The sequence below is a fragment of the Phragmites australis genome, chromosome 9 (assembly GCF_958298935.1).
Source record: "Phragmites australis chromosome 9, lpPhrAust1.1, whole genome shotgun sequence".
In the NCBI taxonomy this organism is placed as follows: Eukaryota; Viridiplantae; Streptophyta; class Magnoliopsida; order Poales; family Poaceae; genus Phragmites; species Phragmites australis.
Genome location: NC_084929.1, coordinates 8,809,903 through 8,826,818, shown reverse-complemented (window position 1 = coordinate 8,826,818; position 16,916 = coordinate 8,809,903). Strand labels below are relative to the sequence as shown.

The following is a 16,916-nucleotide window of genomic DNA, read 5'->3' as shown; positions in this document are numbered from 1 at the left end:
CGCACTCGCCGGACGGCGGCACCCTGTCGGGGCTTCCCACTGAGGGTGCCGCTAGGGTCCCCTGAACTAAGCTCGAGGTTTCCCCTTCGTCCTGTTCGGCAGGCAGGATAGAAGGCCGTGTGAGCCTTTCTTCAAAGACTCCGGCAGGGACGCTCGCACGGGAGGAGGCCAGGCGGGAGAGGTCGTCGGCCAGAGCGTTGTCGCGGCGAGGGATGTACCGCAGCTCCAGGCCGTCGAAGCGCTTCTCCAGCTTCCTGACTGCCGCCACGTACGCCGCCATTTGAGGATCCGTGCACTGGTACTCTTTCGACACCTGGTTGACCACCAGCTGGGAGTCTCCCTTGACCAGGAGGCGACGAATCCCGAGGCCCACCGCGGCTCGGAGGCCGGCGATGAGGCCCTCATATTCTGCCATGTTATTGGATGCGTGGAACTGCAGCTGCGCGACGTACCGGAGTTCTTTACCCGTTGGGGAGGTGAGAACCACTCCGGCCCCTGCGCCTTTCAGCGTGAGGGAACCGTCGAAATGCATAATCCAGTACCCGGGCGCATCGTGCCCAGGATATGTGGAGATTTCTTCTTAGACGACCTCAGGGACGGACGTCCAATCCGCCACGAAGTCAGAGAGCGCCTGGCTTTTGATCGCCTGGCGGCTGACAAAGTGCAGGTCGAACTCTGCCAGTTCCACCGCCCACTTGACTACACGCCCGGTGCCTTCTCGGTTCCGGAGGATGGGCCCCAGTGGGTACGTGGTAACCACTGAGACCTTATGTGCCTGGAAGTAGTGGCGCAGCTTCTGGGAAGCGATGAGCATGGCATAGAGCAGCTTCTGAGCCTGGGGGTACCTTGTCTTGGCCTCCCGGAGGACTTCACTGACGAAGTACACCGGTCGCTGTACCCAGCGGGCCCGGATTGCGGCTTCACCTGAGGGCCTGCTACAACCCCCTGGCTCGGCGACATGGTCGGGGCTGACCGAGTGCTCGAGCTCTACTCCCTGGTCGGGAAGAGCCAAGTGCTCGGATTTGACCCCCTGCTCGGGGGGAACCGAGTGCTCGGGCTCGACCCCCTGCTCGGGGGGAGCCAAGTGCTCGAGCTAGACCCCCTGCTTGGGGGGAGCCGAGAGGACGGGGGAGTGCTCGGGGGCAGCTGGGAGCTGGGACCCAGCACCTGACCCCGTGCACTCATCGCGCTCCACCACCAACACCATGCTTACGACCTGAGGAGTGGCCGACACGTAGAAAGCAGTGGCTCGCCTTCAGACGGGGCCACCAGCACGGGTGGTGAGGTGAGATACTTCTTCAGATCACAGAAGGCCTGCTCAGCCTTCGGCGTCCAGTAGAAATGACCGGTCTTCTTCAGAAGCTTGAAGAGGGGGAGCCCCCGCTCCCCAAGTTTGGAGATGAAGCGCCCGAGGGCTGCCATGCAGCCGGCGAGACGATGAACCTCCTTGAGTTGAGCCGGGGGTCGCATCTGCTCGATGGCCCGGATCTTCTCTGGATTGGCCTCGATCCCTCGGCTGAAAACCAAGAAACCGAGGAGCTTGCCCGCAGGTACCCCAAAGACACACTTCTCGGGGTTGAGCTTCAGGCGGGTAGTGCGGAGACTATTGAAAGTCTCAGCAAGGTCTTCGAGTAGGGTGGCGCGGTCTCAGGACTTGACCACGAGATCGTCGATGTAGGCCTCGACGTTGCGGCCAACCTGCGAATCAAGGGTGATGCGGATAGCGCGCTGGAAAGAAGACCCAGCGTTGCGCAAACCAAAAGGCATCGACACATAGCAATAAGTCCCCACCGGAGTGATAAAAGCAGTTTTTTCTTCATCCTCTATGGCCATGCGAATCTGGTGATAACCAGAGTTTGCATCTAAAAAACATAAAAGATCACATCCTGCAGTTGCATCTACAATTTGATCTATGCGGGGCAAAGAAAAAGCATCTTTGGGGCAAGCCTTGTTTAGATCGGTGTAGTCCACGCACATGCGGAGCTTGCCGTTGGCCTTTGGGATGATAACTGGGTTTGCCAACTACTCGGGGTGGAGGACCTCTTGGATAAATCCGGCGTCAAGGAGCTTGCTGACCTACTCCCGGATGAACTCCTGGCGCTCGGGCGCCTGCCACCGGACCTTCTGCTTCACCGGGCGTGCGTCCGGATGCACAGCCAGGTGGTGCTTGATCACCTCCCTAGGAATCCCGGGCATATCAGATGGCTGCCATGCAAACACGTCGATGTTAGCCCGGAGGAAGGCGACAAGCGCGCTTTCCTATTTGCCACCCAAGTCACCGCCGATTCGGATGACCTGGGAGGCACCTTCGCCCACCACGACCTCCTTCGTAGGAACGGAGGCGTCGGCAGCGAGTCGGGGTTTGGATGTAGAGGGTCCCGGGCCCCCTGGATGACCTTCGACCTCAGCTCGGGCTGAGACCAAGGCCGAGTATGACTGCTCGGCGCAGGAGGCGGCGCTGCTGGTCTCGGCGGACACGGAGATGGGGCCCGCTGGGCCCGACATCTTGACCGTGAGGTACGCGTAGTGCGTGACCACCATGAACCGAGCGAGCACCGGGCGCCCGAGGATGGCATTGTAGGGGAGGGGGAGCTCCACGACGTCGAAGATGACGTTCTCCGTTCGGAAGTTGTCCCGGCTCCCGAATGTCACGGGCAACTCGACCTGCCCGAGGGGCAGGGAGTGCCCAGGCGTCACCCCGTAAAATGGGAGCGACGGCTTTAGGCGCCTAGAGGGCACCTGCAGCTTCTCGAAAGCCTCCTTGGAGAGGAGGTTAAGGCCTGCTCCCCCGTCGATCAACACCCTGCTGACCTTCACGTTGCAGATGGTGGGGGACACTACCAGGGGTAGTCACCTCACGCCTGCAGTACTGGCGGGGTGGTCGGCCAAGCTGAACGTGATCGGTGCGCCCGACCACTTCAGAGGCCTCGCGGCCTCTTCACTCGGGGTCGCCGAGCACACCTCACGTCGCATGGTTTTGACACTGCGGCGGGAGGAGGGTGTGTACGCGCCTCCGTCGATGAAGGCAACGGTGTGCTCAGGCTCCTGGAAGCCGAGTTCTGTGTTGTTGGGGGTGGCTTCATCGTCGCCACCCCCGCGGAGCTCGTCGCGGTCCCTTTGGCGCTGCTCGACGAGGCCTTTGACCGTGCGGCACTCCGTGAGGTCATGCCATCTGGTCTGCTGGATCGGGCACCACTTCCCTGGCTCAGGCCCCGCGAGAGTGGGGGCCCTTGCTGGAGCGGGAGCTCTGGTGGGAGTCGGAGCCCTTGCGGGAGCCGGAGCCCTAGGAGGGGCTCGGGCCGGGGCTCTCGCGGGCGCAGGCCGTCTGTCGGCAGCCGCCAGGTGTGCTTGCTAGCAGTCGAGCTCTTGGGCCGGCCCACGGGGAGGGCCCTGGGCCGGCTCGACGGGGACGGCCTCGCACCTCCTTCTCTTTTTCTTTTCCCGCCTGTCGGAGCGGGAAGGACCTGGTTGATCGGCGGCGGGGTGCTCAGGGCGCGGAACGTGCCAAGCCCGAGCTTCCGCCGCCTTAGCGCACTTGTCGGCCAGTGCGAAAAGTTCCGCGGTGGTCTCGACCTCGTGCGTGCCTAGCTTCTCGAGCATCCACTCGTCGCGGACGTCCTGCCGGAAAGTGACAATGACAGCGTGAGGGGTTATCCGTGGGATAGTGTTGCGGACCTGGCTGAAGCACTGAATAAAGCGCCGCAGCGTCTCCCCCTCCTGCTGCTTGATGGCATGGAGATCGCACTCCAGGCCGGGGCGCGTGAATGTGCCCTGAAAATGAGCCACGAACTGGTGGCAAAGATCATCCCAGGAGCTAATAGATCCTGGGGGTAAGTTCATCAGCCAAGAGCAGGCAGAGCCCCTCAAGGCAACATGAAAGTAGTTAGCTATCACCTTTTCACTGCCACCAGCCGTCTGGACAGCGGTGGTGTAAATCTGGAGGAACTCGACGGGGTCGATGGACCCGTCGTACTTCTCTGGCATCTCGGGGCGGAACTTGGTGGGCCATTTGACCCGACAGAGCTCACTGGCGAATGCATGACACCAGATGCCGTACCCTGCAGCGCGGGCAGCACCCTTGGGCGGCGAACACCAGCGACTCGGGGAGCCCCGGCGGTCATGGGCCGGCAAGGAGGAAGCCTGGTCCTCAGCTTCAGCCTCCTGCTGGGTCTCCCGCTGGGGCTCGAGAGTGACGCGTGCGTCTTCGATGCCCCTCCGCTCATTCAGGTGCAAGCGGAGGTCCTGGGCTCCAGAAGCGGCCAGGGGGGCGGCGCTCCGCCTGGAAACCCCCCGGCCAGGGCGAACGCCACCTGACGATGGGCCGGTCCTAGCGGTGCCACACTGGGTAGTGGCACGGGAACTCTCGGCCAGCACCTGGAGGCGGGCAGTGCCGACCAGGGCGGCGACTTCCTGGAGCCAGCGGCCCTCCGGGGTTTCCCCTGCCGCCTGGACTGGTGGATGCCTGAGGAGAGCGTGTGCTGCAAGCAGCGCGCTCCCGGGGCTGACCTCGTCGAAGGCGAGTCTACGCCGGAGAGGCGCCCGGCGCTGTCCAGACGAGGACCTGGCGGCAGCAGTTTCGGCCACTGGCTGGGGGTCGGATGGTGCACCGACGACGACGGCGACGGCCCTGCTGGGCCCAGCGCCCTGGTCCCCTTGGGAGGGGAATGCTGCGCGTGCAGATCGTGGCTGTTGCTGGGACGCAGCAGCGACCGGGGCCTCCTGTGCGAGGTGCTGCATTTCCCCGCTGGAACTGGAACCGGAACGCTGGAGGTGATGATCACCGGCTATTTTTTCTGCGGAAGAAAATAAACAAACAGATTCAGGGATTTTTCCCCTACCTGGCGCGCCAGCTGTCGGAGGGTAAACTCCTGTTGCAGGGATCCTGGGGGACCCCTTTTTAGAGATTCGGCCGGGGGATGATCCTGAATATGTTCGCCTGAGAAATAAATGGGTATGAATGCGATGGCCGGCGATGCGGAATGATCTAATGCGGAAAGGAGTAAATGCAATGGTGTTTAGACAGGTTCGGGCCGCACGGGGGCGTAACACCCTACTCCTGTATGGATACTATAAATGCCCTGAGGAAGTCCCTCAAGGATGTTGCTGGTTACAAGAATGTTGGTCTATCTTAGAGCTTGGGGCTCTTTGTTCTTCGGCCTGTCTCGTGTTGTTTACTTCTCAGCCGTTGTTTCTCTTGTGCTGTGTTTTTCCACACTGCTACTGAGCTCTCCTTTTTTTGTGCCGCCGGTGGCTTTAAATACCCGCCGGCAGCAGCGTGCCCCGAACGGGACGTGGAGCAGGAGTTCCGAGACACCATAAATGGAAAGGGCATCATCATTGACTCTGGGCAAAGTGACCGGGGGTGGAAAATGCATCGCACACCCGGTCATCCGTCACCATAAATGCTCTGGCAACGGGCGCCATGGAGAGAGCCCACCGAGCAGCTGCAGAGCGGCCCGGTGTGCCCGCCCTGTCTTGTTCCCCTGCCATAGCAGCGCGGCAGACGGAACGCCTCGGTCCTTACGACGTTATCCAGAGACAGGCCGGATGGCACGGGATGGGACCCGTGCAATTAATAACCCCACGCCCCTCTGCCAGAACGTGGCAGGAACTGACGCTGAGTGCGGCAGGAGCAGTTGGAGGTGACAGGCCACGCACGCTCTTTAAATGCGGCCTTGGGCCTTTGACTGGCTGACACCTCATCGGTGGGCCCCTCGGGGCCACTGCTAGGGGGCTCCCTGGGTCGTCGGGGTACCGAGTGCTCGGGGGTCGCCGTTCGCCTCCCCGAGCACTCTCTCCCGGGCACATTTGTACGGATCCTCGGGTAACCGAGTGCTCGGGGGCTGCTGCACGCAGCCCCGAGCACACTCTCCCAGAACTTCCTTCAGTGGGTCCTCGGGATACTTAGGTGCCCAGGGGGGCACTACCAGCGACCCCAGGTGCATTTCTCCCGGTACTTAGCTTTCCTGGTCGTCGGGGGACTTGGGTGCTCGGAGGTCACCGTACACCTTCCCGAGTACTTTCTTCCCGGTACTTAGATTTCGTGGATCATCGGGGAACTGGGGTACTTCGGGGGCCACCGAGTGTGGCCCCGAGCGCCCTCTCCCGGGACTCGATCTTTTTCACCTTGTGGGAGAGACTCCGCGGGATGGCGCCATGTGGCGGATTGCTGGCCTGGCCTCGGGATTCGGGGACCCCCGGTTCCTGATACACCGACACTACCTTCATCGATAGTGATGTTATCAGCCACGAACAAGAAAACTTCAACATACTGCAATGGTAGCATGAGCACAAGACGAATTATCCAGTGCTTTCACTGTTAGCGCGAGATTTGTTAACGGTTTCTGTATCTACAGTTTCTTCTGAGGCTGCCTTCAGTCTTACAGGAAGGATAATCGAAGAGAGAAGAACAAATCTGTCATGTGAGATGGTTGAAATACTCACCATAGTAAAGGATTGGGAACAAGCTGAAGCACGAATGCAACACACTGCAGAAAATACTAAGCTTGAAGAATCATTCCAAAATTTGTATCTAGATGCTGATGAGAACGTGTAATTTCAAATTTTCTGAGCTAGGTTGTACTCTTTTTTCCTTTGCTAGAAAGATTTTTAATGAGGCAACCTATCAATAAAGCTCATTTTTAGAATTAATCATGTGCCCCTATTATTTCTAAGTTTTTTTTATTTTATTCATGTTTTTTGTTTATTTTTTAAAAAATAACCCCCACGGCCCCACCCCCACCCACCTCTCCTCTTATCATGGCCTATAAATACCATCTACTCCATCTCAAACTCCATGTAATCTCATCGGTCACCCATCTCTCTTTTCCTAGTTGCTAGCCAAGTAGCCAGTAGCCACTTCACATCAAGAAACCAATTCCATATTTCAATTCATGGATCAAGACGCCGAGAACTCGCGTGCATGGTCATGGGTGTGGCAACATTTTGAAAAGGTCTTCACAGAAATTAACGGGGAACAGGTAAGATTTGCTAAGTGTAATATATGCAGCAAAGAAATAGGTGCCAGATCTCCAAATGGAACGGGACACTTGAGGAAGCATATTAAATATTGCAAGCAAAATTCTGAGGTTTCTAATGAAACCATGTAATTTTCAGAGCATAATCGTAGGTTGTACTCTTTTTTCCTTCTAGTAGAAAGGTTTTTAATGAGACAATCAATCAATAAAGATCTTATGTATTTATTTTCTATATTTTTATTGTTTTTTTTTAATTTTTTTAGCTATTATTTTTTATTCTTTTCCTATTTTTCGGAGTGCTGACAGGCCAAACATGCCTCCACCGTGCCGGCCGGGCCCGTCGTGCCTTCCCGTGCCGACCTGGCCCGTCGTGCCTCCACCGTGCCGACTAGGCCCGTCGTGCCGAACGGGCCCATCGTGCCGAACGGGCCCATCGTGCCGGCCGGGCCCATCGTGCCGACCGTGCCGTGGGCCGGCCTGGCACGGCACGGTGACAGTTGGGCCGTGCCGTGGGCCAACGACTCGGCACGCAGGCCGGCACGGCACGGCCCGTAACAGTAAATGGGCCAATCGGGCCGTGCCGATTTCGGGCCGTGCCGAGTTGGGCCCGTGCCGGGCCAGCCCGATTGGCCCATTTGGTCATCTTTATCTATGGAATAATAAATCCATATAAAAGAAATGGTATGTGTCGAAATGTAATTAAAAAAAATCTATTCAACTCGTAGCATGTTAATTCCAATTCTTATGAGTTGTTACCATGGTACATCGAATACGACCATAATAGCCAAATATCAGCTAAACTTACATACTGATTGAATTATGCTTCACTCATCCTTGCTTTCTTTCTGTTCTAACAAAAAGCTGCAAATACGTAACAATACACATAATTCAAGAGCATATGTAAAGCATCCTGCAATCACTGACAAATCTGACTTAGTTTCAACAATACACTTATCATGCTGCTTTGCCTATAAAAAAACTAATGTAAGAAGATATGTAAACCACTTGTATATTGACAAAGCCTGCTACCGATCAACGATCTCATCTGAACTCAGGTAAATTTACATTAGTGCTACATATTTTATTCCGGTTGAGGTAACTCTTCCAACGCTCTTTTTTCAGGTTGTGATGCTCTTTCCTTTTTCCAAGCACACTATTCTCTATCAATCTCCAATTCATAGCAATGTCAACAGTACTTGTTTATCACTGGAGAATGATGATCCTGCAGCTTGCCGGAGCCAATTAAAAAAAGAAGTTTATATATATATGGTGAAAATTCCACCTAATCAAGAAACCTACAGCATTGAGCAATACTATGGACATTCTTAAAACATTTTATAGTAGCAATCTCTCTAAGCTGGATCACAAATAGACCTGACCAAAATGCAAAAAATTGAATCACTTACTAATCAGCCACTTCTTTGATTACTATTACAAAAAGAAAATAATTTTGAGAGGTCATCACTAACTTCTGTACAGAAACCAGAGGGTAAAGAAGAATGGCCCGGTACTCACTGGAGTGGATGACAGCGGTAGAGATGTGGGTGGCGACAAACGCCACCAGCCAATGGTCACGTAAGCCCCGCGACTCCCAAAGATGGAAGCAAATTCTATAGGACTCTTTTCAAAAAGACTCTCGTGAGACCTCATCTATGTTATCCATCCTGTGATCCAATAGTTGGGCTGAAAAGGGAGGAGAGAGAGAGGGCACGTGTCATCACAGGAGATAAGGTCTTCATAGGATATGGTCCTATAGAATTTGCTTCTCGTGGCTTGTTGCTCTTGCTCTGGTCTTGCAGTGCATGATGATGTAGTTACCATGCAAGCTAGAAGAAAATGGAGGGAGGAATGACAGCACAAATTATTGGAAAACAATGGCGAAAAAACAACAATGAAGTTACCTTGCACAAGAAACATGCTTCCTGTCGAGTGTGCCATTCCTCCCTCCATTTTCTTCTAGCTATTCTGGGGAATGTACCATGTTACTGTGATCTGATCACACATATTGCAGAAGATAAAAGAAGTGATGCAACACGCTTGCCCCAAAACTGACTAAAGAAAATGGAGAGATTGAGAAGTGGCTTGAAGGAAACAGTTTTTGGCTGCTGCCATGATTCCCTGCCCTTAAATATTAAAGCCTTTTTGATAAATCAACAGCAGCTGTCTGCTTGGGATCTTGTGTTTTCATGATATGCTCACCGTACCATAAGCTTCTTACTCGATTTCCTTCACCTATACAATGTGTGTGTTTCTGTGCAGCAACCAGCAACAAGGCGTGTGCTTCTTTCCTCATATCATGAAACAAACTGTATGATGACTTACTCTTCTAATCAAATTCACAGGCTCCATAGCACGATGCATCTCTTCAGACTCCCCTACAAACCGTAGCTGATCTGCAGAGAGGAGAAGCATCCGGTCTCTTTAGACATGAACTAACTTATATCTTTAGTTTCACAAAAAAGAAACTATCATTAAGTAAACAAAATTCAATTTAGGACTGTCATTAAGTAGACATGACACATTTTAGTGCATCTAGCGTAAGAAATAAACAAGATTTAAAATAATATCACTTGGTATAGTATGTTTCAGTTCAGTTTTATGTCACTATATGCTAAGTGCATACAAATTATGGATTTAAATAATGGTACAAAAATTGTTGAACACCCAGACTGCATACTTGTTTCTCTTCCATGCAGGCATGAAATGTAACTGGACAATGAATACTCGATGACAAAATTCACGACACAACAATCTACGGGCGCAGTGCCAACGCTGCTCTTGGAAAACTAATTTATGAACCACGCAAGCACGTCCAGCACCTGCACCTATATGCTGGTGGCTGACGCATCAACTGCCTATGGCTTGACGAGCAGCACTGCACACATTGCACGGCTTGATCACCACAAGAAAAATTACTAGATGATAGAGCTCGCCCTTTTGCCCTGCTTACTGCTGCGGTGGCGCACAGCAGTTGGTCCGGGTTCCAACGACTACGACCGCTGCTGCCTGGAGCTCGACCGAGTCGCCCTAGACAATTAATGAGCCAAACAAACTCCAAGAACACTTAAGTGCACCTTATTTTACCAAGCGCCGAGAAGATAGTGTGAGTGACCAGAGTGGATGGCTTGGACGATATCCTCCTTGTCTCTGCAATGCAAACCACCTGGACGGCACACCACGGACAATAATTGTGTCTGGCCTTTTCGCTATCTTCCTCACCGGATTCCCTGAAAGCAGCAAAATCAATCCAAATTCTTCTTAGTAAGCAGTGAATGCAATAAGAACCAATTCAAACTGCTATTCAGTAGCTCGGAGGAGTAGAAATTCTCTCACAACTTCTTCATCGCCCTGAAGTCGTCGGACGGCAGGATCTCGACCCTCATCTGGAACTTGACCCCCTCGAGGTTGAGCATGATGCCGGTGAGCTTCTCGAGCAGGGAGGTCCGCCACTCGAAGTACTACTCCTCCTCCTATTACCGGGTCACCTCCTCGGCCTCGCCGTCACCCTTGCGGGTTTGGGGGCGGAGGAAGAAGATATCGCGGACATGGAGGATCTCGGAAGCGACGGGCTCGTCGTTGTGGTGCTTCTGCCTTCTGGAGGTCAGGGATACGGCGCACGGAGAGGTCGGAGTCAGGGAGGAGCGAGAGGGAGAGGGGTGGGTCGCAGAGGAAGGCGAGGAGTGTGGAGTTGAGCTGCCACTTGTCAAGGAAGCGGACGGTGAGGTCGCCGTGGAAGAAGGTGAGGAGGAGCTTGAGGCGTGGTGAGAGGGAGAGCACGCTCGGGAGGGGGAGCGGCTCGGTCGGCCAGGGCACCACCGTGGCAGCAGACATGGTGGGGCGGTGAGTCAGGGTGGTGCCTGGTGTTGGCTAGAACTCGAGCACTCAAACTGTGAACGCAGAGATGAATTTGGCGCTACCCAGAACCAGCAGCATTTTCATGTTTACTCCTCTCATTTTATTCGGTGATTACAGGATCGTGAGCCCGGCCATTCTGCCATGCCAGCGGGGGGTCCGTGCACACCGCGCACTACGCGCACGGCCTCACTCCATGTGAAAGACTCGGCATTGCTCCAACAAACTGAGCCTGGCCACTAACTAGAGAGGACAACTAGCTAGCAAAGAAATGACTAGATTATCTAACATTACTCCCCTTAATCACTGCTGATTCGTAAGCTTCAACCACACATAAAAATATGAGTCAGCAAGAACCAGTAGTGATAGTGAATAACTCTGCTAGTTAGTAACAAGAACTGGGCATCAATCCCGATTCATATTACTAACCAGCAGTGATATTAGCTCATCAAAATATGTGCAAACAATAACCGGCAGTGATAATGGCTGTCACTGTCGATTGGGTTAACAAAATGGTAGTGATCATCAAAATATGTACGTCTTCACACGCACGACTGCCAGGCTTCATGTCCACGACTTTAAATGTGAGTGATCCTCGCTCACTCTTTCACTCTACCCGCACGTCTCCCTCTATATATCTCTCTGTCTCTCTCTCTCGCCCACCGCCAGGCACCTCCACCTCCCGCGTGTGATCCACATGGATCCGCTGCCGCCTCCACCGCCTTCTCTTAGGACACCTCCCACACTTGCGTCCACATCCAAGGAGGAGGAGGCCCTGCAGGATGAGGCACCTCCCACCTCGTTTGATTCCGGCATTTCACAGCCAGGATCCCCCTCGTTGGATGACGAGATGTGAGATGAGTTCATCGACGAGCCGCCAAGGGCCAAGAAGGCCCAGATGAGATATTCAGAGGAGGAGGATGGGGAGGATGATGCCAACGACAACGACAGCGGTGACAACGACGGCGATGATGAGCGCGTTAGGGTTTTACATTGTCGTCTGCATAACGGCAACTTTTGCTGTAATTAGTATAAATAATATAATATGATCATTAGTAATGTTAATCTCTTTTAAATTAATGAATGAATGTTTAATTTTTTATTTTTTATCATGGATTGAGTATCACTGTCAGTTCATAGATAGAACCGGCAGTGATAACCATACAAATTAGCCAGAATGAGATCAAGAACCGATAGTGATAGATTGTATCACTGCCGATTCATGTTACGAAACAGCAATAATATGTACAATCCTGTATTATCACTGTCTCTTATTCACTGCCAGTTCAAAAACCGGCAGTGATGACATTTTCTACAGTGATGACATTTTCTATAATAATGTTTGTTTTTAGTTTGTGGGGTTTTTTTTTCTGGTTTTATAGCGTGGCAGAACAGTTTTTTATTAGATGGAGTGGGGAACGGGAGGTGGGAGGGGGTCACGTACGACCAACTTGCTTTATATAGTAGAGATTTTAATTTTGTATTTATTTTATTTTCAATCAATACAACTATTCCCCCTGCCACGATACGTCTGAGAAGATTCGGTAGGATAGGATTCACACTGGTATAGACCTTCAAAATTCCCTAAGGAATCAATAAATTAAATCTAGGGTTATTCAGGGGAAAAGATATTGTCACTTCTTTTAGTGACATTGAAAAATCATTCCTACGGGACATCTGCTGTGGAGGGTTTAGTCGGTAAGAGCATCTCCATCCGGCCCCCTAAAATTGACCCCTTATATCTTCATATAGGGGTTCTCCCTATCCAGACTGACCCCCTATTTCTCTGTGCGCTTCAACCGGCCCCCTAAATTTGACCCCCTATATTTCACTCACCCATATTTTAATACTATCCTGTAACTACCAAATTAATTCTAACGGCTATATTTCTAACGGTTTTTTTCCAACGGCTATTTTTTGCAATGGCTACTTTTTTTCAAAGGTTTTTTTTCAACGGCTATTTTTTCCCAACGGCTACTCTTTTGTCCAACGGCTATATTTTTCCAACGGCTACTTTTTTCAAACGGCTAGTTTTTTCTAACAGCTACTTCCAACTCTATATAAACCCGGCCAGTCCCCTGTTGCCATTCACAAGTCCCACTCCCTTGTAGTTCCCTCTCTGATCGAAATGAGTCATCGTTTTCTGGTAGATTCATCGTCGGAGGAGGAGGATGATGAAGACGAACTCATTCTTGCTACACTACACCAAGCACATACTCAATATGCGCTTTTGAATGCTGCACGACCTGGGAGTTCTGTGCCTGGACGTCAGTATATCAACCGCAACAGAGAAGCTGGGCATTGGAGGCTATACGAAGACTACTTTTCAGATGCTCCTACCTACGGTCCAACTTTCTTTCGTCGCGGGTTTGTAAATGATCTGTTTTTGTTTGTTCGTCATTTTTGTGCATCCTCTTGGGTTCGGCTGATTCTTATTACTTTCTTCAGGTTTAGAATGTCTCGTTCTCTATTTCTTCGCATACTGCAAGCTGTAGAACAACATGATGATTATTTTGTGCAGAAAAGAGATAGAATCAGGCGTCTTAGGTTATCTCCTTTGCAGAAGATAACCGCAGCATTTAGGATGCTAACTTATGGAGTAGCAGCAGATGCTACTGATGATTATATTCGGATTGCAGAAAGTACTGCTGTAGAGAGTCTTAAAAGGTTTGTGAAAGCTATTGTTGAAATCTTCGGTGATGAGTACCTGAGATCCCCAAATGATAATGATACAGCTAGATTACTTGCAATTAGAGAGCAAAAGGGTTTTCCCGGTATGTTTGGGAGCATAGATTGCATGCATTGGAAGTGGAAGAATTGCCCTGCAGCATGGCAAGGTTAGTTTACCGGTCATGTGCACGAGCCCACCATTATTCTAGAAGCCGTTGCTTCACATGATCTTTGGATTTGGCATGCCTTCTTTGGTTTACCAGGATCTCACAATGGTATTAATGTTCTGCACCGTTCTCATCTATTTGCAAATCTAGCTGAAGGGCACGCTCTAGAAGTGAACTACACCATTAATGGTCATAATTATACAATGGGGTATTACCTTGCAGATGGCATATATCCTCAATGGGCCACATTTGTTAAGCCAATACCATCTCCACAAGGAAATAAGAGGAAATATTTTACGAAAGTACAAGCAGCGGTGAGGAAGGAGGTGGAACGAGCATTTGGAGTTCTGCAATCTCGTTTTGCCATTGTTCGTGGGCCAGCAAGATTTTGGGATCAAGACACACTAGGACAAATCATGACAGCTTGTATCATCATGCATAATATGATCATTGAAGATGAGCAAGATGCAGAAGGTGACCACCATTTCGATGGGATGGGAGAAGTTGTGACAGCTTCCCATCGTCCTACGGCTGAACTGCAAGCGTTTCTTCGAACTCATCTAGCCATTACTAACAAGGAAACTCACTCACAGCTTCGTGATGATCTAGTCGAGCACCTGTGGGAAAAATATGGAGGGGTGTAGTGTATGTAGTTGTACCAATATAATCGGTACCTATCATGTACTGTTTTAATTATGTATGCACTTGTAATAATGTAGTCAGTACCTATCATGTATGCAGTTGTAATAACGTATGGTAATGTATGCAGTTTTTTCATCACACAACAACTAACATAGATAGTCCATACAACTAACATAGATAGTCCATACAACAAACATAGATAGTCCATACAACTAACATAGAGTTCGTACAACATACTTAAAGTTCATACAACATACTTAAAGTGCCAACAAAATACTTAAAGTTCCATATATGAAGTAGCTCAACCCGAGCCTGTGCCAAACCGCCGAGCGATGATCTCATCCAGCAAGCTCGTATAGTAATGTCGTTGTCGCTCACTCATAGCACTAAGATCCATATTCATCACCTTATCATCTTCAATCCTTCTCCTTAACTCAATATCTTGTTCCTTCAGTTCAATCCTTTTCTTCTCAAGTGCAAGTCTTTCATCATTGCGCTCTTTTTTTGCAACCTCTTTCAAGGCTTCTGCCTCTTTCTTCTTAGCCCACAAGTTTTCCATCACTTCCATGTAAAGATTATCTCCAGGAGAGACGGGATTTTTACCTCGCCACTGTCGCTCTTTCTCCGCCTTCCTACCTACTGGCCTAACCACGGGCTCTGAAGTATGACCCTCCCCATCAACCTCTAGATGACTCTCGTTGGTCCCAGGACTGGACGATGGACTTCCAGTGGTGGATGTCTTCTATTTTTTCTCGCTGCACCTATCCTTCCACTTCTACTCGTGCTGCAAGATATTCCAACAATGCAACAATCCGAATGATCTGCCTTTCGGATCTTTTGATTTATACAATTCACATGCATGCATTACCTACACATGTAAGTACACCTTATTAGACTTGCACCACCATATGAAATGACAATCAAATAAAGAAGAGAACATTATACCTTATCTTGTTCTGTCACCCCGCTTTGCCTCCTGTTTTGAATCTGAACATAACATCCACAAAACCGGTTAACACCTTCTAGTATGACAGACCAACGATGCTGTAGAGAATTGGAATTATGATCAGATGCAAAGTCCTTGTGCTCATGAAAATAATCAGTAATTCTTTGCCAATACGTAGCACGTGATTGTTCATTCCCTTGTATAGCATCCAAACGAACTTCTAGCCATGCCGACACCAACATGTTGTCTTCTTTTACACTGAAATTTTTTGATCTGGCCTTTTTTGCTTTTTGGGATGCACCAGCTTCTACATGTGGCGTTTGTTGCTCCTCAAGTGGGCTTGCAAATTGACTATCATCCCAATACGGTCCATTGTCTTCAATGTTTCAATCACTCATCAAATCCAAAAAACTATCCATTGTTGTAACCTACACCTGCATAACACAAATTGTATACATATAATCAATTTCTAGCATTGCAAAATATACAGATAATCAATTTCTACCATTGTAAAATTTCTAATATTAAAATGATTCTATCTCCTCTCCATTTCTCTCTACAGCCGGCCCACTCCATTTCTCTCTACAGCCGGCCTCCAAACCTCACTGCAGCCGGCCTCCAAATCTCTCCCCGTCGCCTCACTCTCCCAGTCGCCTCCCTCCTCCTCTCTCCCACTCCCTGGCCGGACTCCCTCCCTCTCTCCAGCTGAACTCCTTCTGTGCCAGACTCCCTCCCTCTCCGAGTCCCTCTCTCGCTCAGATCTACTGGGCGGGGGCACCGGAGGTGCTGGGCCGGCGGCGCGGGCAGGGGCCAGCGGCGCAGGCAGCCAAGGGGCCCGGCGGCGTGGGCGGCGAAGGGGGCCTGCGGCGCGGGCGGCCAAGGGGTCCGGCGGCGCGGGCAGGGGGCCAACGGCGCGGGCAGCCAAGGGGTCCGGCGGCGTGGGGCACGCGGAGGAGGCGGCTGCGTGGGCCAAAACGGAGGAGCCGACCGCCGGGCAAGCGAAGGAGGCGGCTACGTGCCAAGCGGTGGGACAGGGGAGGGGGGCAAAGGCGTACCTGGCGTGGACGGCGGAGGAGATGTCCGTGGCGGTGCGGGAAGCTCGGTCGTTGACGGATAGGGGCTCGATAGACGCTTCCTACGGATGAGGTTCGAAGATGCAATTTTAAGGGTCCCTCAAAGATGAGGGGTGGGAAAGGGGGCCGGTTGGAGAGGTTTTTGCACCGTTTTTCCTAAAAAATAGGATAACGGGTGGGAAAAGGGGCCGGATGGAGATGCTCTAAGCGAGGGCATTTCCATCGCCTTAAAAAATCTATTGGGCAGGTTGATTGACCACTGCATCAAACCATAGTACAGCTGGAAGGCGCCCTGGAGGGGACCATTTAGAGCCTACTGCTCTTGTGCTCCAGCCAGGTGCATCTGCATCAGCCGTGTGCCAGGAACCCGCAGGATGAGAAGACCGGGTGCTTGGCTCAGGGGTTGTATAAGGAGGCCAACTGAAGTTGTCACCCTCGAAGTTGCCGCCTGTGCTGCCATTGCTGTTGCTGGACTACAAGAGGATGTGGTAAACCATCTGCAACTAGCTAAAACCAAAGTTGTCCTATATGGCAGCGCTACTAAAACGACAAAAGTTGTCCAGGACTATACAAAAGGACTATGTTGTTG

The 16,916-nt window shown here is 51.4% G+C and overlaps 1 protein-coding gene and 1 pseudogene across 1 annotated transcript; one reads left to right on the top strand and one right to left on the bottom strand.

Annotated features, from left to right (window-relative positions):
• Window positions 1-10,041: 10,041 nt before the first annotated feature.
• On the bottom strand, window positions 10,042-10,872 carry LOC133927980 (uncharacterized; annotated as a pseudogene).
• Window positions 10,873-11,727: 855 nt separating this feature from the next.
• On the top strand, window positions 11,728-14,310 carry LOC133927979 (uncharacterized). Its single transcript, XM_062374292.1, has 3 exons — window positions 11,728-11,808; window positions 13,351-13,603; window positions 13,763-14,310. Exons 1-3 carry the CDS (start codon window positions 11,728-11,730, stop codon window positions 14,308-14,310), a joined length of 882 nt encoding a protein of 293 aa, XP_062230276.1.
• Window positions 14,311-16,916: the final 2,606 nt, after the last annotated feature.

Excerpts from the sequence above, each read along its gene's own strand:
- LOC133927979 (XM_062374292.1), top strand. The coding sequence starts at position 11,728 with ATGAGATATTCAGAGGAGGAGGATGGGGAGGATGATGCCAACGACAAC. Across the intron at positions 11,809-13,350 it reads ACGACGGCGATGATGAGCGC|AAAAGAGATAGAATCAGGCG; the intron begins GTTAGGGTTTTA and ends TATTTTGTGCAG. Across the intron at positions 13,604-13,762 it reads AGAGCAAAAGGGTTTTCCCG|GATCTCACAATGGTATTAAT; the intron begins GTATGTTTGGGA and ends TTGGTTTACCAG.